Here is a 23,540-nt window from a genome sequence, read left to right as displayed (position 1 = left end):
TCCATCACACCTGTGTGTGTGTGATTTGTCGTGAATCGCGGGCTGTGGAGTGAAGCCCAACTGTGTGACAAACTGTGGTTCAGCGTGGAGAAAATGTCTATCAGCTTTCCGGAACCAATTAGATGATACACGACTATAAATAATAAACTAGGCGAAAGTAAACAGAAATTTATATCCCATGCCAATATAGTGTATGATTTGAAATAGGTAAGAAGACCTTTTGCTCTCAATTTTCTAGGGGGTAGGCCAAGCAGCTTTAATATCAAGCCTTCTTGAGATAAGCCTACCAAAATAACAGACATGAAAGTCAATGGTTGTTGTACCAATGAATCCCATTAATGCAGTAGCGGGGCCAGGGAGCGAGATATCTGAGATTGCCCGAATTTCTAACCTAGTTATCAGATTTTTGCTGCGGGGGTGGGGGTTTGGGGTTGCACCCTCTGCATGCATGTTGTGGACCACTGTAACAATGTTGTGGATTGTGCTGGTATTGAGGTAAAATAAATATTTAACTGACTATACAATTGGTTTATTTACTATTTACAATAAAATCAACAATTTCAATAGATTTATAACAATAATAACAACGTCATATAATATACATATAGCACTGGATAGATGGATACCAGCTTGGATGTTAAAGTCCAAGCAAAATCTGTCCGGGTACATTACATTTTAGCCTCTTTCATCAAGTCCCATTTTGTCTGCTCTGCGAATCCTCGTCCAAGACCGGAGAATCCACATGACGCCGACTACTTAAATTTCAGACAAGCGAAACATCTACAGAATATGGGCGTTTCCCCTTTAGCACTGCAGTTCTTAGCCAATTTTCCTGTCCAACTGTAAATCAGAGTACTTCATACAATGAAAAATTCCTTTATGGACATCCCGACGTCAGTTAAAATGCTCAATGCAATCAGCAGGTCATAGAATGTCTTGGGAACAAACTATGTTCGTGTATCTTGTGTCAAAATGAGCATAACTTTACCGGAAGTGGTATCCACGTTCAAGGTGAAAACGACCGTCCTTCAATGACCAACTGCCTCAATCCACTTCCAAAATGAGATTGTTTCTCAGGTGGCGATAAGACAAAGCTTAGCTTTGGTGATGGTGTAGATCTAACTTTAGGAGGTTTGGTTGACTTGGTTCTGATCTTGGTATTTGCCTGATTAACGGTCTCTGGTGATGTCTTAGTTCTAGCTTGATGCTCTGGACTAGTTTTGTGTGTACTATCTGGTAGATTGGGACTACCTGGCAGTTCTCGATTATTTGGACTGTGTGTCTTTACTCTGTCAGGATGCACTGGACTATTGGACTGTTTGATACGTTGGTTCTCTGGACTGGATCGACTGGCTGGTTTAGAAAGATCTAGAGGCTGCATATTGTCTAACGAGGATGATATAGAAACTGGACAGGGTCCATAATAGTGATGGAAAGGGAGATGCAATGGCAAAACGTGGGGAATTGTGGGTATCGCTGGAAAGGCTTGGTTCTGAAATCTTTGATTAGGAAGAATTGGTGAAGATTGATCAGTACGATGGTCATGTTGACTGGGTGAGATCCTTGGACTTGTTTTGACGTTTCCATCTGTCTGTGGAGTTGAAATGCCTACAAAAGGAAAATATGACAGTTAAAAAACTGATTCTTTGGTTGAACAACGAAATTAGTGATCAAAAAAAGAAAAACTAGCATGTAGGACATTAGACCTTTTTCTATCCAAATTATTTTTCAAGAAAATGAAGTAGCTTAGGTGTGTGACCTAATGGAACAAATGGAGTCAGTTGATGTTAAGAATTTCTGTGCTAAAGTTAGTTTCATAATTCCTTACCTATTTTCTCAGAGATAAGTTGAAAGTATGGATGATAACTTCCGTCGTTCAAACTGAGTTGACTTGTTGATGTAACGTGAGGACTCGTTGTACTTTGTTGAGTTGTCTCTCTTGGGTGAGGTGGAGTTGTCGTTCTTGGGTGAGAGTGAGTCTTCGTTTGTTCTTGAGACGGAGTTATCGGACTTGGTTGAAGTGGAGACAATCCCTGGTCTTGTGATGGAGCTTTTGGTACAGAACATTTCTGATTTCGAGGTGGACTTTTACGATCTTGCTGCCTCTGATTTCGGTACCAGGCCTGAAATGGGATATAAATATTAAGAAATCTTGAATATTGAGCATTATATAACAAAACGTTTTCACTTTTTTGGAGTACTCAATTATACATTTGGGAGTTATAGAGATATTAAAACGAAACATGAATGATGTTGTTACTCAAGAGTATACGTTTTGTACCCATTAAATCGTTACAACATGCATAATCTTCTCTTTTAAAAGCACGATTAGCCAGTGGCGGAGCCAGGTTTACGTCCGAGAGGGGGGCGAGATATCTTAGATTGCCCGAATCTCTAACCTAAAAACTTGCTTTCGGAGCTGCGCGGCCACTGCGATTGGCAATAGAATATATCTCAATTACCTTAAGAGTAGAAGTTTTGATATGTAGGTGAAGTGATATGTGTTCCAGTTGATCTAAACTAGGATATTTCTCTCTGTTATAATATTTCATTATTTCATCATCATTTATCTCTTCTTTTATTTCTGTCTTTCTACTGATTTCTACAAGATAAGTTTAACTAGTTCATATGACATAAGGAAGTATTAATATGCTAAATCTATTGCAGTGTAACAATCGAATGTGTGCCAGAAATCGTACACTTTGGCCGTATTTATTTACATTGGAAATGGCGAAGTCAAATTTTAATTTCTGAATGTAACAGACGAAAAAGTTCAACTTGCTATTTACAGAGCAATGGCATATTCATTATGTACAGATACAACAAAATCAATTCCTTACCTTGTTTGCTGTTAAATCCGAGTATAGCCTCGATGGAATAATCCGTGTATTTCATTTTAATGTTAGTCCAATATCACGATATAAAGTAATAATTCAAACGATACAAGTAGAGAGTGGAGAGACAGAATGATCCACTGGTCAACTAAACTATATTTTATAGTCACAATGAGAAGATAATCACCCTCGTCCAGACCATAGTTAATTGATTACAATTAACCTTTGTTTTTATAAAATTTACTGTCACAACTTTAATCTTGGCTATTTAGTCTGTGTTTGATGGTTAAAATAACACGAAGTAAACTCGACTGACTGAGTGCTTGATAGTTTAATTAATGAATCTGAAGTTAAAAGTTTTAAGAAACTTATCAAAACACGGTGGTGATATCATCTAACTAATAAACACCAGAGTGGATATTAAAACATTAGATTTAGGTTAATAATGATATTAATTAACGCCCCTAATTAATATCTTGTTTGTATTATAATATAATATCAGTAGACGACTATATATCTTGTAATTATTATCATTATTAACTCCCCTGGTTATTATTATAATAAAATGAAGACTTGTCACTGTAGAGTAAACTTTGAAACTTGATGAAAAAAGTTACTAAAACTCACAACAACCTATACAAATAGTAAACAATCAATCCTTCTATTTCAATAGTTGATTAATATGTAAACAAATCTAATATTCTGTGATTGTTGTCGAATTTCGGCTTAAGAGAGCAGTTTCCAGCCCGAATTTGAAACGTTCTGAGTTTTAAGCATTCAGAGGATTCTCTTTCAAGATTAAATTTACGAAAGGAATAACACAAGGTGTCGGATTAACATAAGCCTCGACTTGTTTCCAAAATCTTATTTTTATTCTGTATAAATTATATGTACATGTATACAAAACGAAGGAAATATTGTCATAACCGGGAGGAAAGGGGGGGGGGGGGAGTTCAGGCGACACACAAAATTACAACTGATGTAGAAAAAGCAAAGTTTATTTACAATATCAAAAACTGATCAATAATAAAATATATTGTAATGTACAATGATTGGATAGAAAATTATGCTTTTATATTGACTGAGACAAATTCTTATATAATAATACAATACAATAATATAATCTTTTTCTAATAAATATCCGTACAAGCAAGACAATTCCATCATTCATAAATCTTGTCCAAAGAATGGAAAAATGGGGAGTAAAGGTAGTATATTAGTGGACTCTTCTAAGGAGAAGTACCAACATGTGTTTCGTAAAGAGTAATTATGGTCTTATACTACCCCTTAGAATGAATATAAATTTACAATATTTGACATAAATCTTAAAAATAATATATCTATGAATTCAAAGACTAAATTTCAAATTTTCATCCGAAAATTCCAATTTCTTGTATGAACATATAATGTATAATTTTGAGCATAATGCGCAATTTTCTGTTTTTCCTTTACTTATTGATTATTTCATGTAAATCTACAGGTTGTAGAAGAATTTTCGTTGCATTATGTGCCTGAAGACGACGGGGGATACACGTAGAAACGTTGCATGAAACTTTAACCAGTGATTGTCGTTCCATAAAGCTGTGTCTATATATATATTCATGTTGTATTATTAAGTTTTGTGTCATGTAATAAAAGTTAGTAAAAATTGTACACTATAATGAGGCACAGACCTTGGATAAATCAGTAGTAAGATTTTAGAAGATCACTAATCATCAAATACCTTTAAAGAGGGTCAGAGTTATTTTTTATAACTTTTAAACTCTTCGAAATAAGCATGGTTTATTGTATCTTATCTTATCTAGGATATCCGGAATGATTAAGCAACATACACAAATAATATTTGATGGAGTTTGATAAAAGTGAGAGATCATCAACGTATTAATTATCAAAAATAATTATACATTTACAAAAATATACAAAATAATATAATATAATATAAATTCTATCAAATGGCGTAAGAACAATCACTTAAAATTATTTGGGAAGATCCCGAATATATTAGCTGTTAAATGTTTCGACAAATGACCTAACAAATCCATTCACAAAATGGAATCATGTGTTCCAGAAAGGTAAACTTGGCCTTTCTCACAAACCACGTCTGCCACAATAACGAAGAAGGTAATCTTAGTCTAAGGATTGTCATATGCCACATTTTACAACCCAGCTAGCAGAACAATGTTCCGAAAACGTTTGGCGAACGTTCAGCCCAGTAATAACAACGTTAGGTGAACGTAATTTGTTTAACGTTTGAACTGATGTTAGATTCTGAAAGTAATATTCAATGAACGTCTGCTACTAGCTGGGTATGTTTTTAAATGTGATTAAATATCTGTATGTTCCAAGTCATTTAGACTTACAGAATCATATTGATCATCTTCACCGTTGTCAACCACTATTTCTCTAGATTTTAAATTCAACTTCTCCTCATATTGCTGTAATACCATATCTAACGCGGTATTTCTGTTACTATCTTTCAACTCTTGCGCATGCTCGTCATAAAGGGACATAACTATTTCTTGTTCTTCCGGTTCAAACGTCATTTCCGGTTTCTTTTTGCCATCTACTTCATTGACATCCAGTGAATTTTGGCTGAAATGGAATGGTAATGTGTTTGATTTTTACAGTATGCAGTGGCATCGACAGCCTCCCGCGATTGTGGGTACAAAATGGGGCAGATTGACTCAATGGGGGGACAATCGTCGAGGCTGAATTCAAAATGCTGCAACTCCGTGCAGGCGTCTTAGTCGCAGGAACTAAAAGAGGAAACTATAACAGGTTAATTGTAGATACGTTATTGTTCTGCAATGACAAAGCGCATTTTAGTATGTCAAATTCTGTAAATAATTTCGAGCCCCTACGACTATGGCTCGATCTCTCGTATATACAAACCTGGTGGAATCATCGTCTGCTAAGTTCAGACTAACGTCTTTCATATATACAGGATTAGACCTGAAATAAACAAAATGCATTGTCTTATTACTGAGATTACTACGTGATATAAAAACGACTGATATAAAAGAAAGTGAAGTATATTTGAAAGGATAATGCGATTTTCGTGCAGTTCTAGATCATTAAGTACATATACAATATACATTCAAGATCCAAATCAACCCCAGAAAATGGCCAATCATGACCTTTAAAGGCTTATAAAGAAGTTTTCTAGACTTTTCATTTGTATCAGGAACACTGCTAGCATCCATTTGCACCTTAACAATTGTCCATCTGATTCCGTTGTTCTGGCAATAAACATCACTATCACAAACTTCGAACTCGTCGTGAACGAAAATGGAACATTTTTCTCTGAACCTCTCAGAAGCCACAAGTCCTGATGGAGTCAGGGTTTATCAGAAATATATGACGACTGATGTGTTTACCAGAAAACAGAAACTTACGCTGCAGCGAAATATTTGTTGGTACCAGGTGGAATTATATCTGGGATGGTATCTTTAACAGAACCTAGAATATGATGAATACATTGAGATTATTATTCACTGAGAACGTCTGGATTTCAGGCGATACTGATGTACAATTAAACTCTACCGTACAGCATGATTAATCATATTTTAAACCGAAACTGGGCACTACATAAATACCTACTCACCACCGAATGTTCTAGTTGTTGCTGCCCTCAATTTTCGCCTGTACCTACAATACACAGATAGAATTGGAAATCAACAAGAAGCAAGCACCATACTCGTTTTATTTTATAATTGTGATAACAGAGAGATCTTAACCATTGGTGGTGATCGGCGAGAACCATGTGCAGCACTGTCGAATCGACAGAAATGCCCTTTACGTTAACAGTTGCGTATCTACGCAGTAATTTTTGTCCATGGTCTCTAAATCCGCAAAGGGGTGCCGGAGTGAGGTTTCACATCTAGTATATTTTGCTTATTTTTAGATGGAATAGATATAGTCGACAGCCGATACCGTGCCGAATTACGCAAGCAGTCATGGTGAAATTCGACTGTTAAAACGGATGTATATACATCTCAAAGAACTGCTTTCGATCTTATGATTTATGGTGCTGTGTTTTTGACTGTCGTAGTTACAAACGGATGTTCTTTTTTTTATGTTTCAAGATTTTGAGGTCTCCTTTGTGATAATCTTAAACAAGACAATCCAACCACAACATATATATATATAAATTTCCAAAATGCAAAAAGAAAATGACCAACGACATCGACTAAAACAGTTTAAAGACACCTCGTAAAACTAATAACAAACAAGATAACCGCCACCAAAATATATTAGTGTGTAGCATCATTCTCAAAAACGTTACTGAATAGTTAGTTTGAAAATACAGACATCTGATTGGATAAACGAACAATTTTAAAACCTTTACCAATAATAATGCTGTATGGTTTTAAAAATCAAATATATTTTTCGAATCCGAATATATTTATAGAAACCGGTCTTGGTCCCAGTATAGACGAATCGAGTGTAGGTTTCGAGAATGATGGGTTAGAAATAAACCTTTAACAGGCTAATATTCGTCATCAAACCAGGTCAACTACCTTTAGTGAAAAAACAAAATAGCCTAGTCTTATAAACGACATGTAGCACAGACACAGCTTTTTGGAACAACAATCACTGGTTAAGGTTTTATGCAACGTTTCCCCGATCGTCCTCATGCACGAAACGTTCTATAAAACTTCAATCAGTGATTGTTGTCCCATAAATCTGTCTGTATATAAACATAGCCTAATCAAGGCAAACACAATGAAGGCAAGGGAGATAAGTTTTTCTTTATTATATTTGGTTGTAGCTACTTCTGATTTTTGACGAATATTACTTGACTGTGTAAAAGTCGATATGTTATTTACAAACCCGGGTTTATATGTTACATAATACAAATAAGGAGTATCGATATGTGATTTACCAACCATGCCCGTTGCCAGATTTGATGGTTTGGAGGGGCAGGTAATACATCCGGAGGGGCAATGGTGTATGGTGTTTAGTTGCAGTAATGGAATTGGTCGGTTGTCTGAATTTTTGACCACCTCCCCTTTACGTTGGAGAAGGAAGGCATTGCTCGTTGGTTAGAAACACTTTGCGACTGTACCACTGAGTTTCAAAAGCTTGGATCCATAATGGAGAATCAAATTTTCTATCAATACATTTTATTCCAATAGGAGGTTCTATATATATTGTAAAGACTAAACTAAAAATAAGCAACAAACTGAGGACATCTCTTTGACATACCTTCAATATACAGGGTACAACAATATATTAGGAAGATCAGTAACTCACCTTCAGTCGCCAGCATACTAAATAACTAGATACATTTACACACATACGACAAACACAACTCAATACACTGAGATCAACTGAGGTATGTTTCAAGCACATATAATGTTATTACAAACGAAAGAAGATCTGAAATGCTTATATGGAGGTTAAAAAGGGAAGAAAGGTTTTGAAATGCTCCAATGCTCCGGATTAGGGTTTGAAAAAGCACACACAAAAATAAGGAAACAGACTAAAAAATAAATCAAAGATAATACTGGTCCCTACATCTTTACGCTTGCCATTTTCTGCACTATTTCATGATGCAGAAAATTAACGTCTCGTGAATACATTGATTGGACTATATTATTGTTATCAGTTATTCAGAGTGCTGAAAAGGCAATAATGGGAAAAACCAACAAGGAAATTGATAGCCTAATGCAAACCATGATAGGAAGATGATTTGATTCAGAGAAGTTTTCTAAGAGGCAAAAAGCGGACAAAGATAGTGTGATTTGGACAGAATAGAAAACAAGAAGCTTCATAAAGGAATTCTTATACCAACCCTACCTTGATCTTAAACTAACCAGGAATAACACCAGAATAACGGCTATAACTCCGAGACTTATTGTTACAATGATCAAGGTTATCCTTAGAGTGTCTTCTGTGGTAGTTTCGTCCTTCTTCTCAGCTTTTACAGGCTGCAAAAATAAAGGAGCTCTGTAATTCAGATTAAAAAATATGGGATCAATTCTAAAATCCTTCACTATCGAATACCTCGGTACTAAATTTGTAGGCAGAAGAGCTCATAAAAACTCAAAAAATGGAAAACAATATCGTGGCCTTTGTGGGTAATACTTTGTTCTTACAAAATTATGAAGGGCTTAATCCACCACCACTGATACTTCATCATATCAAAAGTTCATTAGCTGCTACCAATGCTTTGCCAAAGTATTAATGGATGGAATCGTTAGTTTTATCAAATTTGTGAACACAATAGGAAATACAGCCATACAAGTCTGTAATAGTGAAAATGACTTACTGACGTCTGAACAACACCATATTTATCTAAAATAAGGTTAATGTTCTGACTGAAATCAAACGCTCTCCATAATTCTGAGGCTGGTACTACCTTGTCTGTATCTAGATACCGGGCGTGTATAAACATATCACTCCTGTAATTACACAGGTACCAGAAATGCATAAATACTAGTCATTTTAAGGTGGTTACGTATTAGCTAAAACATTTAAAATGTGTACGAACTGTAGTTGATCAATACTTGCCCTAATTGGGATAGTGCCACTTATCATGATGTTATTGTTTGTGTAAAGCGCAATTCTTATAATAAAAGATCTAAAACATTTATTTGAAGAGTTTTCAACTTTAATTCGGCGGGCTCAATTTCTGATTGGCTCAACCAAAATCATGAATTAAACTGATACTTTCAAAATAAAAATGAATACAGCCGCGATTTGGTTGCAAGACATCATTTAAACGAAGTGCGAACTCCATGGCTATGTAAAACATGTAATTAATCATTGACCATTCCGAACGTTATTCTCCCAAAACGAAACGGAACATTCCGAGTTTGTATAGATTGTGGTGTTGCGAATTGTGAATTGAAGTGTTTTATAATTAATGATTTTATATTGTATAAAGGTTCAAAGCAAGAATTGTTCTGTGAATAGATCTATCAGTTGGTTATTGGTAGACTTATTGCAGAGCGCAGGCGTAAAATTTGAAGTGAATCTTCTAGGTTAGAGCCATTCAAAATTCAACTATAACTTTATATCTCCTAACTTGAAATCAAATATCACTTTATCATAAGGCTCATTTTCTAGAAAGAAGGGCACTAACTTGGTTGTAACAGGACTTCCATCTGAAGATTGGTGGGTCGCTATTTTATCAACAATAATTCGATATTCCAGAACTTTCTCTAATTCTCTAAAATAAAACAGATCAAACAATTTTCACCAATGATTTTACCATGGTGTTTCCCTCCATTAAAGACTCTGCTTGAGTCTCTGTTTGGATTATCACCTAAACGTACTACAGAAATCAAATTGTACAAGAAATGCACATCGAAACTACCATTCCAAAAATAGTTTCGGTGCGTCAAAAGGACATACTACCCTCTGTTTCGCCAGTCTCGGTGCGTCAAAAGGACATACAACCCCCTGTTTCGCCAGTCTCGGTGTGTCAAAAGGACATACAACCCCCTGTTTCGCCAGTCTCGGTGCGTCAAAAGGACCTACAACCCACTGTTTCGCCACTCTCGGTGCGTCAAAAGGACATACAACCTTCTGTTCCGCCAGTCTCGGTGCGTCAAAAGGACATACAACCCTCTGTTTCGCCAGTCTCGGTGTGTCAAAAGGACATACAACCCCCTGTTTCGCCAGTCTCGGTGCGTCAAAAGGACCTACAACCCACTGTTTCGCCACTCTCGGTGCGTCAAAAGGACATACAACCCTCTGTTTCGCCAGTCTCGGTGCGTCAAAAGGACATACAACCCTCTGTTTCGCCAGTCTCGGTGCGTCAAAAGGACATACAACCCTCTGTTTCGCCAGTCTCGGTGCGTCAAAAGGACATACAACCCTCTCTTTCGCCAGTCTCGGTGCGTCCAAAGGCACTCACATTCGATCATGATTATGCATCAAAGGAACATACTACCCCCTGTTTCGCCAGTCTCCGTGCGTCAAAAGGGCATACAACCCTCTGTTTCACCAGTCTCCGTGCGCCAAAAGGGCACACAACCCTCTGTTTCGCCAGTCTCCGTGCGCCAAAAGGGCATACGACCCTCTGTTTCGCCAGTCTCCGTGCGTCAAAAGGCACTCACATTCGATCATGAGTATGTACCCTACACCACAACTATATAAAGCTAAATACTTACTGTATCAAAACATCCTTAACAGCCCTAACTTCATCCGGAGTCTTTAAGAAAACCATTTTAACTCTCTGTATATCACTGATCAGATATATCTAATGATGAAATGGAATTTTTAAGACAAATCCAATAATCCAAAAAAAAAACATCAAAAATATTTCAAAATTAGATTGTTACTCTTTTTTATTTTTATTTTTATTTTCTATAGCGCATGCTCCAGAAATAAGACCTGACACCCCCCTTCACCGCACCTTCACGTCTTATTATTATTATGCTTATGGAAATGATTGTCTGCTAGCGACCCTCATCCCCCTTGACAATTCTCTTGTCCCTACTCATCTCCTCGACCTAATGCAGCATAGACGTCACTACAATGTTGTCGCTGGTGTTCTTTTATACGAAAATCAAGAACATGCAGGATCCGCTTACAGTTGAAAACCAGACTAAGAAGATGAAGAGTTATCACTGTTCTTATAAGATTTCACTCACTGGACAGTGGACACGTACCTCGATTACAGCTTCGTCTGTTAAGTTTCCGATATCATACGCCTGGACTTTCATTATAAAGGCACCACTCATATCGGATGAAAATAACATGTTGGTTTTTATGGTACCATTGATATCAAGGATTAAAGGTGGAGTCTTCACAATATCTATATCAACGATATCTATATCCTTTGTTGTGATTGGTCCTAATAATTTAAAATATGGCGTTGCATTTTCACCAATATCGGCATCGGTGACCTCCTCCTGAAATATTACAGTGCAATGATAGAATATCGAAGATAAAATCTAATCGTGCGATAGTTTTTGTTTCAATGTAGAAAAGTACCAAAAAAAAAAATTAAAAGACTAAAGTTGATAACACGGTATTTAGAGGAAGGAGTGGGGACAGATACATCTAACCATTACATGGAAACTTAGTGACCGTCTACAAGATTGTTTAAAGTGATACAACGTCTTAGAATGAACATAAAATTTAAGTTCTCAAGAATGGTCAATATGAGTATATATTCATCAGTGAACTTACCTGGTGTCATAAAGTTACAACAGAATCCCTGTAAAATCTGGAAAATTAGTAAATTCATAAAACTAAGCAATTATTGAAAAATGCTTAATCTTGATATTAAGTGTTTTTCAATAGTTAATTGCATATTTATGGATAATTACTAAGTTTTTTGGATTTATCTGATTATATAAGGATCCTGTTATGTTATTTATGACACCAGGTATATCTACTGGCTCTTATTCGCCAAGTTAAATACTCTTAATTTTGATGTTAATTCTAAGACGTAGTATCACTTTAATACTGTGAGTAGTGAGTAGAACAGATATCAATATTAGGTGATTCATAAAGAGTGTAACTGAGTACATAAAAACTTTCGAAATAGAACAAACCCTATTCCCAGAAACGTACCTGTAAATCTTTAATAAATGACCCAAAATCAATATCATAGAGAAAACCGGAAGTAATTTCTTTTGATGAAAAAACAGGGGGCTGGTCGTTGATATCAGTGACGGTGATTCTGACCCACAGCATCGTGTTGTTGTTCCTTACATATTCTGGAGGATGTCCATCAACAAGATCTCCTTTGCTAGATACTGATGGCTGAATCGTCAAAGAACAGTCACCTCTAGCAACTATCACCAGATTCACTTCCGATGTCACTTCCCTGTCTAACTTTTTCACAAGGGAGAGAACTCCAGATGTCTTATTCAAGAAAAAGTGGTCGATTAATTCTCCACCTTAAAGAAAATATTGTACAAAATAATCAGATAAACAGAATCACTACAACCACTGCCAGAATCCAAAATACAAATGGTTTTAATTTCCGTCTAATTATTCATAAGGGAGCATGGTTTTAATCCCGTCTATTTATTGATAGGGGAGCATGGTTTTAATCCCGTCTATTTATTGATAGGGGAGAATGGTTTTAATCCCAGCTATTTTTTGATAGGGGAGCATGGTTTTAATCCCGTCTATTTAATGATAGCGGAGCATGGTTTTAATCCCATCTATTCATTGATAGGGGAGAATGGTTTTAATCCCGTCTATTTATTGATAGGGTAGCATAGTTTTAATCCCGTCTATCTATTGATAGGGGAGCATGGTTTTAATCTTGTCAATTTTTTGATAGGGGAGCATGTTTTTTTTTTCTATCTATTTAATGATAGGGGAGCACGGTTTTAATCGTGTCTATTTTTGATAGAGGAGCATGGCTTTTATCCCGTATATTTAATGATAGGGAAGCATGGCTTTAATCCCGTCTATTTATTAATAGGGGAGCATGGCTTTAATCTGGTCTATTTAATGATAGGGGGGCATGGTTTAATCCCGTCTATTTTATGATAGGGGAGCATGGCTTTAATCCCGTCTATTTATTGATAGGGGAGCATGGTTTTAATCCTGTTTATTAAATGATAGGGGAGCATGGTTTAATCCCGTCTATTTATTGATAGGCGAGCATAGTTATAATCCCGTCTATTTATTGATAGGGGAGTATGGTTTTAATCCTGTCTATTTATTGATAGGGGAGCATAGTTTTAATCCCGTCAATTTATTGATAGGGGAGCATGATTTTAATCCCGTCTATTTATTGATAGGGGAGCATGGTTTTAATCCCGTCTATTTAATGATAGGGGAGCCTGGTTTTAACCCCGTCTATTGATTGATAGGGGAGCATGGTTTTTAATCCCGTCTATTTATTGATAGGGGAGCATGGTTTTTAATCCCGTCTATTTATTGATATGGAAGCATGGTTTTAATCCCGTCTATTTATTGATAGGGGAGCATGGTTTTAACCCCGTCTATTCATTGATAGGGGAGCATGGTTTTAATCCTGTCTACTTATTGATAGGGGAGCATGGTTTTAATCCTGCCTATTTTTTGATAGGGGAGTATGGTTTTAATCCCGTCTATTTATTGACAGGGAAGCATGGTTTTAATCCCGTCTATTTATTGATAGGGGAGCATGGTTTTAATCCCGTCTATTTATTGATAGGGGAGCATGGTTTTAATCCTGCCTATTTTTTGATAGGGGAGCATGGATTTAATCCTGTCTATTTATTGATAGGCGAGCATGGTTTTAATCCCGTCTATTCATTGATAGGGGAGCATGGTTTTAATCCCGTCTATTTATTGATAGGATAGCATGGTTTTAATCCTGTCTATTGTTTTGATAGGGGAGCATGGTTTTAATCCTGTCTATTTATTGATAGGGGAGCATGGTTTTAATCCCGTCTATTATTGATAGGGGAGCATGGTTGTAATCCCGTCTATTTATTGATAGGGGAACATGGTTTTTAATCCCGCCATGATATTTAGATTTATATTTACCTAGAATGTAATAGCAGATAATTGGTATCTTGTCAAGATCAGTGGCCAGTGAGAGGTTACCCACGACGATATCCGTCTGTTCTTCCTGTACTGATATACCATGCGGTTGCTGGATATGTTCACCAAACACTGGCTGGTTATCATCAATATCTTCTAGTACTATTTTTAACGTGATGGTTGACTCTAGAGAGGGTATTCCCCCATCTACTGCTGTGATACTGATCTGAAAGGGTAATCGTATCATTTGGGTAACAAATTGAATGAAATGCAGAAATATCATAATCAAAAGTTATGGATTCAGCTTATCAAAGATATAACAGATGTTATCGTCGTTGGATGATTTTATCCCGGGCATCTTTCAATTATTCAACTTCAAACGAACCCATTAGAGATTGTGTTGTCTGGAAACGTACGATTTCATTGGTCACTAACTTTAAAGCTAAAAAACCAGGGCAACCGAAATAACCACCAGAATTTGTAATCTGGGTGATCGAGACGAATACAATGAGTTGTCATTTGTAGTACCAATATGAAAACGAACTATGTCCATAGTCTGGGAAAGAGATCATTGGCCAATACGACGATTATATCAATCTGCTATACCAGGGTCAAGTCTTGGTATTTTTAGTCTTGATTATTCAAATTGAGCTCATTACAGATATATATATACTAGTCCTTAGATACCTGATAAACCTCCTGTTTTTCTCTGTCCAATCGACCATCGTTAGTCAGCACACCAGACGATCTGTGGATTGAGAACTTCTGCCAGTCATCAGAAGTATCAGGAACCAGTTTGTAGCTTATGGCACCATTATTACCGCTATCAGAGTCATTGGCGTAAATATTTAATATGTTAGATCCAATGACTTGCTCCTAGAAGTAAATTAGTAAGGCGTTATCTTGTTGACATTTTTTCCAATGTTTTTTCTTTTTTGTCTTTAATTTGTGAAAACTATACACCAAAATCTTGAGAAATGTGTCTCTTAGCGTATCTGAAAGTTTTAACTAAAATAATCCAGCAAAAACTATATAAAACATTACTTTAGGTATTTTAAGTTCGTTATGCTTTTTGGAAGCTGTTAGAAAACTACTGTACGAATTTTAGTAAACGCCTTATTGTAGGAAAATATGTTTCCTACGTATACTGAAAGTTTCAACTAATAATATTGTGCCATTTCAAACACCAAAACTAGGTCAAACACCTTAATTAACAATACGATTTTTATTCAACCCATTTAATGTATAATTTACAACGTTTTTGAAAATGAAAATGTTTTACAAAAAACGGAATGATTTTAACCAAATCAAATACCTGGCCCATAGCGGAAAAAGGTTGTGGGATGAAGAGTCTTGGTGCATTATTCTTCATGTAGGGTTTATATATGTAATCACATATTAAAGGGACGCGTGGGCCATTTTTTTACCAATAGTACCTTAATCTCAGAAACGGGACTTTTTCAGCCAATCAGTACTAGTGTTTATAGCTTACCACCGAAATTTGAGTCTTCAAATCCATGGGTGTCCAGAATTATCCGCGTATGAAAGTTAAATAGACGAGTCGTCTTTTTAACTTGATCTATCACATAGAGAAAAGATATAATATGGTATAAGTGTAACTCTTAGTTTGAGGTATTTTTCAAAGAATTATGCGATTTTCGTACATTTCTAGTATTTCTGAAGACTATTCACTGAAAATGGCCACCTGTCCCTTTAAAATCAAATCTAATGTACAGTATTGGAATGCTGTATTGTACACATTTGGACGAATATCATAACTACAAATGCAGTATATTTACAAAATCGCCACGAGAAACGGGGCGTATTTCTTACCTCTTCTACGGTGATTTCCGGTATAAGGTTAGCAGAAACATTGTACTCAGAATGAGATGGCCTATAAAATACAGGGCGATGAAGGTTAACATCCTCAATAATTATTAGAATCTGCACTGTGTCGTTAAGAGGAGGTTGGCCCTTATCTCTTGCCATGACCGTTATATATCTCAACCCAACCATTCCGATTAGAGATTGATTAACGAACACTGTTCCCTTGTCAATATGTATGTCCAATCCAGTTATGTTTCCGTTTGAAGTTAGGAAATACTCGATTTCTTGGTTGGTTCCATTATCTTTATCAGTAGCACCAATTTTGAAGAGTTCGGTGTCGGGCTTGGTGTCCTCTGGAATATGTCTTCTAGTAGGGATGTCTATAAATTCAGGCGTATTGTCATTAACGTCTAGTATATCAATGTTAATCCTTTGTCGGGTCGATCTCTGTTGACTAGAGTCGGAATCTATATCAGTCGCCACAACAAATATAGTATACGAACTTCTCAGTTCTCTGTCTAAACAACCATTCACCGTTAGATTTCCCTACAATCAATGTTAAATAATGATGTACTCATGTAATCGTAAACTTGATAAGGGCGTTGGTGGTTATTTTATCGCCTGCGCATACTTCACGTGAGGATACAGCTACGCAAATATACGGTAATTGTGTGTGGTAATGTTTATCAAAATGCATCTTCACAATGTCAAGCTCTTACGAACTTTCTTGTATCACGGAAGTTTGTTAATGTAGTAATTTGCTTGGATTGTATGTCAACAAATACAACCAATCAATCTCCTAGACAGAGGGTTCTGATTGGTTGTATTCGCTGGCGTACAATCCGCTGCAAATCGATGCATACCGTGATACAAGAGTGATGACTATTACAGTCAAGGTATTAGACGAGAACTCGTCTTAGACACGCCATGTTACAAAAGTCGGTAGCAAACTATCATCTACTTGGAAATTATCCGCCTATTGACTAAAATTCAAAGCCATAATACCACGACCAGTGCTTTCGAGAGTGGGCCTGATAATACCATTCACCTCTATCACATACCGTAACTTTGCCGATCTGAAATTTATCATCTTCGCCATCCAAGGTATAGGTGACATCTGATTCTTTGTCTGTAGCCGTCATTAAACCAATAAACGTTCCTTTTTCCGTGTTTTCATGAACAGAGAACTGCGTGGTGTGATTGTCAGGGAAAACTGGGGAATTGTCGTTCACGTCCAGAATCTGTACTACTATAGTTGTTTCTGTTTGATGAATGGAATTTAATTCTTTAGCTCGTATCTGGAATAAGAAAAGAAATAGTTTGCTACTTCTAACAAAGTTGACAAATTGAGTCTTAATTTTACGCACTGCGCCTGTGACTGTTGTCTCACGGAGATTTGTGAATGTAGCGATGTGATTGGATTGTACGCTTGCAAATACTACGGTGTTTGTGCCTTCCTACACCCACATACGGTCCCACCCGGCCACCTCTCCTACACATAAAATCTCTTTTTATCGGTCAAATGATTAGTGTTATTAGTATTAAAAAGTGATTGCCTATCACGCCCAAAATGTCTGATCTTGTGATGATGCCAACAGTGATATTCTCACCTTAAAAGTGATATTAGTCCTCGTCTCATAATCCAGTATAACTGTATTATTGACTTTTAAAATAACAGTAGACTTAGAGTATATCGGTGTTCCTGTTCCCGGTATGGTATCAAAAGCATCAGGATATATATTATCTTCAGACATCAACAACTCAAAACTGTGGTGGTCTGAAGTCTAAAATAGAAGAATGTCTTAAATATGTCAGGTTCTTTGTAACAAAAAATATCTTTTAGTTTTTCAGTGTGCGTGAAAAAGTTTGGCGACCTTGAATTTCCTCATTGTTCCAGTCGACCCAGCTGTAAATGGTTACGGATGATCCGAAAAATATCAAAGGCAAGAAGTTTGCCCAAGTACCTCAGTGAACCTTGTAAAATAAGGGTTGTTTATTTCTTTTTCTCATAATCTGGCTCTGCTATCAGAAACCACGCACCACGCAATAGAATGTCGGAAATAGAGGCATAAAATGGGTCCAATTCACAGTCTAAGTCTAGAAAACCACATGGAAATTTCTTTAAACATACCTGATCAGCATCAGAGACTTCTATAAGTTGACCATTGGACATGGTAAGAGGGACTCCCTTAGGAGAGTTCTCGGCTATACTAGCTGTATAAAGAGGTTGGGTGAACGTTGGTTCGTTATCATTCACGTCAATCAACGTGATTGACAGGTCGGTAGTTGACCAGGCTTGTCCATAATTTATCTGACCATTTGGAATGACCTCACTTGCCTGAATTAGGAAACACAAATAACATTTATTGGGGGTTTACCGTTTTTCGTCCTAATACACTGTTAAAGTGAGTTAATAAAGTACAATGCAGTTATCAAGCATCAAACTTCAGTAATCTGCCAATATCAAGCATTCCGCTGACCAATGTTTGATATTGATCATCATGTATGACTGCGAATTGTTTAAGCTTTTTCAAACTCTGACAGTCTTCTGTGGTCAAAATGTGTCAATGAGTTACTGAAGTTAGATTATATTTTAAGAATATTCAACCAACACGAAACTTACATTGACGGTGATCCGAAACACTCCACCCTTCTGTTTCACTGCTTCATCATCAGCATCAAGACCACCAGCCACGCTTATCTCCCCTGTTGTACTATTGATGGAGAAGTTGTGTGCCTCTCCTGAATAATACATGATAGAAATAAAGTGAAGTTTCATGTCGACTTTTCAGCATCATTTGATCAAACGTCATGCAGGAATCGTGAATAAGAGACATTTTTGGCCTGGTTACCTTTATCGACACCCATTTTCATACCAACATAAACTATTCTACAAACTACAAAAAAACCTAATAAATTCACCAAAGAAGATTATACTTGTGGTCTGTTTAAAATGAGAGAGTTATCTACCTTGTACAAATGAATACTGTATATCATTAGGTACTCCTCTATCTCCATCTAGAGCTACAACCTTGAGCTTTGTTTTCTCTCCCTGAAACAGGAAGCATGTGATATCAGGTACAGGAGTTTTCAAAGACACGTAAAAATAGATGCAAAAAGACGGTGACGGTCGTCGAGGTATTGGGGTTTGTGGGGTGATTTTCGTCCAAATCATTAGACAAACTTTCCTTTCAGACAGAACTTCAGACAGTACTGTGATCCCATGCCTCACTAACGGAAATGCCCCGCGTTTATCCTGCTGTCTACAACCTATTGACACAGCTGATATCGGACGTGCTTTCTATGAAGTCCGCTTTATGAAAAATTAGAATGATATAACATTGAGACCTACTATAGTTGTGTTTTCTAGAATGGATACTGTGTAAGGTTGGTGGAGGAAGTACGGTGGCATGTTTTGGACATCAAGAACGTTGACGATTAGATCCACTGGATCAGCTTTATTAAATGGGATCATGTTATCCTGTAAAAGTAGAGCACATTACTAGAAATGGTTCACAATTCTAAAGAGGTTTTTTTCTTTAAAAAAAATGTGTGTCTGGACACTGGAATGGTACAAATTGATGCTGTCATTTGTCATAAGTGTGTGGTTCCTTCAATTACACAAAAATAATTGTTTGGTGACGTCATTTTTTAGGGAATTGCAGGAATCACAGACGCCTGATTGAAAATTAGCATGGTGGAAATTGATTAGTGTCCCCGATACACATAAAAAATCATACAATCCCTTGAAATATTTAGAAGATATCAGAGGTCAAATGCTAAAGCTAACGTTACACTATAGAAGAGAAACAACATGTAACCAAATATCTAAGAGAGAAAAGAAAAACATACCCTTGCATTAACCTTGAGTTGAAAAAATGTATTAATAGAATAGTTTAATGGTGATGTTAAGATTATGGAATTTCCTGAGAGATTAAATGGATTTCCAAGATGTGACGAGTCCTGAAATATAAATCAATTAAATTACCGGATAAACTGAATGAGCTGTGATAGAGGTGTTAAGTTGACCACAACAAAATACCGTTGATACGTTGTGATCAACTGACAGTAATTTCAACGACAAGAACAATCTGGTACGGAAACCCCAGTAAAAAATACTGTCTCAGACTGTTGTGTGACTCTTCCAACAGGTTCGAAAGTGTTACATAATTCTTCCGTGTTTCATTTAAGCAGGTGAAACTCGTCTTAGGGATTGAGGTCATAAATATTCTTGCCGTCACATACTTTTCCAACTGTCCAATCACAATGCTTCTACATGCGGTTGGTTGTGTAAATATAACACACGCACGGAACAGGTGAATATTATATGAGTACGGTTCAAATTCACCATCTCAAACAAAGCTATTTTGAAAGAGTCCCTGTTCAACTAGATAAGTAGGTTGGGGTCCTTCCCCCGAGAAAACATAATGCTCTCCTTCAGTTTTTTTTCGAGGGGTGGGGGTTTGTAGACTTGGTTCAACCAGTCCCTATGGTAGTTGAGCCACTGCTATGTATCAGAGTTAAAGAGTGAGGAAGTTCATAGAAACTCCTATATAAAGCACTGGACGAGGACATAATAAGGAGACTTTAAGTTGACCTACATTCAGCCAATAGGTAGCAGTTCCACCCAGTCCGTCATCAGGGTCAGTTGTTGTAACAGTAAATAGTGATGACCCTATGGTTTCATTCTGAAATATCAAGCATTATCAACTTGCCAGGTAAAATACATAGGGGAAAAACGGCATCTCTTTTTTTTCATAAAGGTCTGTGATTTCAAAGACAATGGTCTGAGATGATATGAAAGTCTGTAAAAACAAAGCAATTTTTTAACCTGGGGGTAATAAGGGGGTAATGTTGAAATTTGGGGGAGGGTGTAATGAGGCGCTTTGAAATCTAGCATAAAAGTTGTTCTTATCAGTAAGACTGTATTCTCCAACATGAAAAAAAGAAAATCTCGATTTTAGGGGGAATGGGTGTAACGCAATCGATCAAGAATCCTGAAAGGGGTAATAGAAAGAAAAAAGATGAATATCCCTGCGTTAACCAAAAATCGACGTCCAAAGCATGAAAAAAAGTATCATCAGGTGTTTCGAAAAGAGTAAGTATGCACTGCTTCGAGCGCGGCATCCACCACTACTAGGTCAAAATCAACCAGATTCTGTCACAAGATATACCTGCTCACCTCATAAACTTCAAACCTGTATGGTAAATTGGTGAAACGCGGCGATTCATCGTTGACATCTTTAATAATCAAATCAGCCCTTAACGTTCCCTGCAAAAGATAAAAGACATCAGTAGGCTAACTGTGTACAATACATTTCGCGAATGGGGTACAAATTGGGGGTGGGGGGATTCGCTTATTGGGGGGGGGGGGGGACTTTCAGTGTCTATTACAAACTTTTTCTGGGTGACGTATCCGCACTGAATAATAACTACATGTAGTCGGTAGCCTGTTTTTGGTTGACATGACGTAATACTCGTCTATCAGGAATGTGACGTGATATCAGGAATGTGACGTAATATCAGGAATGTGAAATAATATCAGGAATGTGACGTAATATTCGAGCTTCTATCAGGATAATATCGGAATATTCCCATTTATGTATAACTGTTTATTGTAATTGAATGTAATTCTTCAGTCTGGTATTTCCACATTGCCCTTACCCTATTTCCGCTTTTATCTTCCACTTCAAAATACAGTATTCTGACTGAGGGTTCCTGAAATGACATATCATATTCCCAAGGGTTATAAGATAATAAAACAATTCTTTCGAAAGACATAGCAAGTGGCGTTTTTAGGAAACATTAGGTGAGAAGGCCGAGCCGGGGCCACAAAATTTTCCAATGGCCAATGGCAATTCTTTCACTACGTAAATGTATGTGGTGGGGGGGGGGGGGTGGTTTGGAAAGCAATTGCTCCCCCCCCCCCCTCGTTAGAAACGCCACTGGATATAGTATTGTGTCGCAAAAAGCAAAAAAAGGCACTGACAGACAAATGAAAATATTATTCAAATGTTTAAAAGAGCTGGAAATATGTGAAATTAGTCAGTCCTGCCAACAAGCCGATTAAAAGTAGTGAAATATTTCTGGTTATACTTTTCACAAGCATAGTGGCAATAAAACCTACCCAGCCAAAAATCTTTCTTACTTTGTTCCTTGTTCTCATGATATAAGATTGGTAAATGATTGATCAATTAACTCGAAAAATAATTATATCATATTAGTGCAGTTCTACTCTATCGTGATTATGACAGTAGTTAGAGAAAACAAAAATTACAACCAGATACTAACATAGTCTTGATCTAATTCCGAAGCAATTGTTATGTTATAGAGTACACCTGTATCCGGCTGACCAATGGGTGTTGACAACGATACCAGCGTATCTGTATTCTCTACTGGCGTTACTGTCAGTACCTCACCAGGGTCTCTATCTCTTGCTGTTAATGTGGCTATATATGTTCCTGCAGTAGGGAAAAAAGATGGACGAGTAAATAATATACAAACACACCACATACCACAAGATTATCTGCATTTCTTTGGAGATGGGCGAAGGGCTCGACTTTGAAAAACTTTTTTTTAAATTTTTCAAATGTTGGGTGCTGTGAGCCCCCGTTGACATTTCTCTTGACAATTCTGAGGATCCTGACCGAGACAAATCTTCCCACAACTAATGATTATTAAAGAGGCCACATTGAAAAAACGAAATCTAACGAAGGCAATTCGATAGCCACTATCTTAAAAAATACATATTCAGGCCTCACGTAATTATTTTACCATAAAACCCCAAAAAAGATAAGCACCCCAAAAACAATGGACTTTCAAAACATTGTTAATTGGGCAACAGTTGGCCACAACCCGACACCAAGTCCCATACCCCCATACCGACACGACAGCAATAAGACACAATTGGTCAAAACTAATGTTTAGTTATATGTCACAACGTTTTCTGTTTTCTATATAGGTTCCACCAATCTAATAAAATTACAATTGCATTTCTTCTTTTATGCTTTTATGTTTGTCCCCATTATAATCTTACAAGTTTACCATCACAGTTCCGTTCGAATGAATTTATTTTTAACCAATCAAAACATGTCATGTTGTGTGATAACGAAACCCAAAGATACTACCATAATGCTATATACTGTCTTTCAATGGTTACCTGACAGACATACTGGTGATTTAAATCCCCGTGTGCAAACGTTTCAACATAAATATAATCTGTTTTGAGATATACTTCTTGAAATAAATATATCGAAGTGTTATCTTATAGATAATAAAATAACTTGACTATTGCTCTATGACCTGCCTTAAACAAATCATAAAAAAAACATTCTAAAAGACAACCATATCAGATTATATAAAGTAACATAAAATTGAATAATTTTTTTAATCTAAAACGGAGGGTAAATCTTTTTGGCAACTCTGTGT

General features: G+C 36.7%; 2 protein-coding genes across 2 annotated transcripts; both read right to left on the bottom strand.

The window, feature by feature from the left end:
- Positions 1-514: 514 nt before the first annotated feature.
- LOTGIDRAFT_230237 (hypothetical protein) lies at positions 515-2,942 on the bottom strand. The gene is made up of 4 exons (XM_009047176.1): positions 2,841-2,942; positions 2,463-2,602; positions 1,829-2,123; positions 515-1,608 (listed from the first exon to the last, which is right to left on the bottom strand). Exons 1-4 carry the CDS (start codon positions 2,893-2,895, stop codon positions 1,007-1,009), a joined length of 1,092 nt encoding a protein of 363 aa, XP_009045424.1. The 5' UTR covers positions 2,896-2,942; the 3' UTR covers positions 515-1,006.
- Positions 2,943-4,976: 2,034 nt separating this feature from the next.
- Positions 4,977-22,625, bottom strand: LOTGIDRAFT_230236 (hypothetical protein; the record flags this gene model as incomplete). Its single annotated transcript, XM_009047175.1, has 25 exons — positions 4,977-5,102; positions 5,195-5,426; positions 5,727-5,786; positions 6,230-6,293; positions 6,439-6,482; positions 8,637-8,767; positions 9,109-9,241; positions 9,925-10,011; positions 10,958-11,046; positions 11,459-11,701; positions 12,369-12,697; positions 14,289-14,511; positions 14,973-15,161; positions 16,119-16,658; positions 17,174-17,410; positions 17,723-17,896; positions 18,244-18,450; positions 18,736-18,854; positions 19,083-19,164; positions 19,465-19,593; positions 19,965-20,075; positions 20,714-20,800; positions 21,295-21,384; positions 21,777-21,830; positions 22,527-22,625. The coding sequence occupies 25 exons, from the start codon at positions 22,623-22,625 to the stop codon at positions 4,977-4,979; spliced, it is 3,879 nt and encodes a 1,292-aa protein (XP_009045423.1).
- Between the last annotated feature and the right edge of the window lie 915 nt (positions 22,626-23,540).

This window comes from Lottia gigantea, assembly GCF_000327385.1.
Source record: "Lottia gigantea unplaced genomic scaffold LOTGIsca_11, whole genome shotgun sequence".
In the NCBI taxonomy this organism is placed as follows: Eukaryota; Metazoa; Mollusca; class Gastropoda; family Lottiidae; genus Lottia; species Lottia gigantea.
This window is presented reverse-complemented; position numbering and strand designations above follow the sequence as displayed.

Bases quoted from the DNA above. Each gene is read 5' to 3' on its own strand.
- LOTGIDRAFT_230237 (XM_009047176.1), bottom strand. From the start codon at position 2,895: ATGAAATACACGGATTATTCCATCGAGGCTATACTCGGATTTAACAGC. The intron at 2,124-2,462 runs GTAATTGAGATA...ATCCCATTTCAG, and splicing joins TCAAAACTTCTACTCTTAAG to GCCTGGTACCGAAATCAGAG. The intron at 1,609-1,828 runs GTAAGGAATTAT...TTCCTTTTGTAG, and splicing joins ACTTATCTCTGAGAAAATAG to GCATTTCAACTCCACAGACA.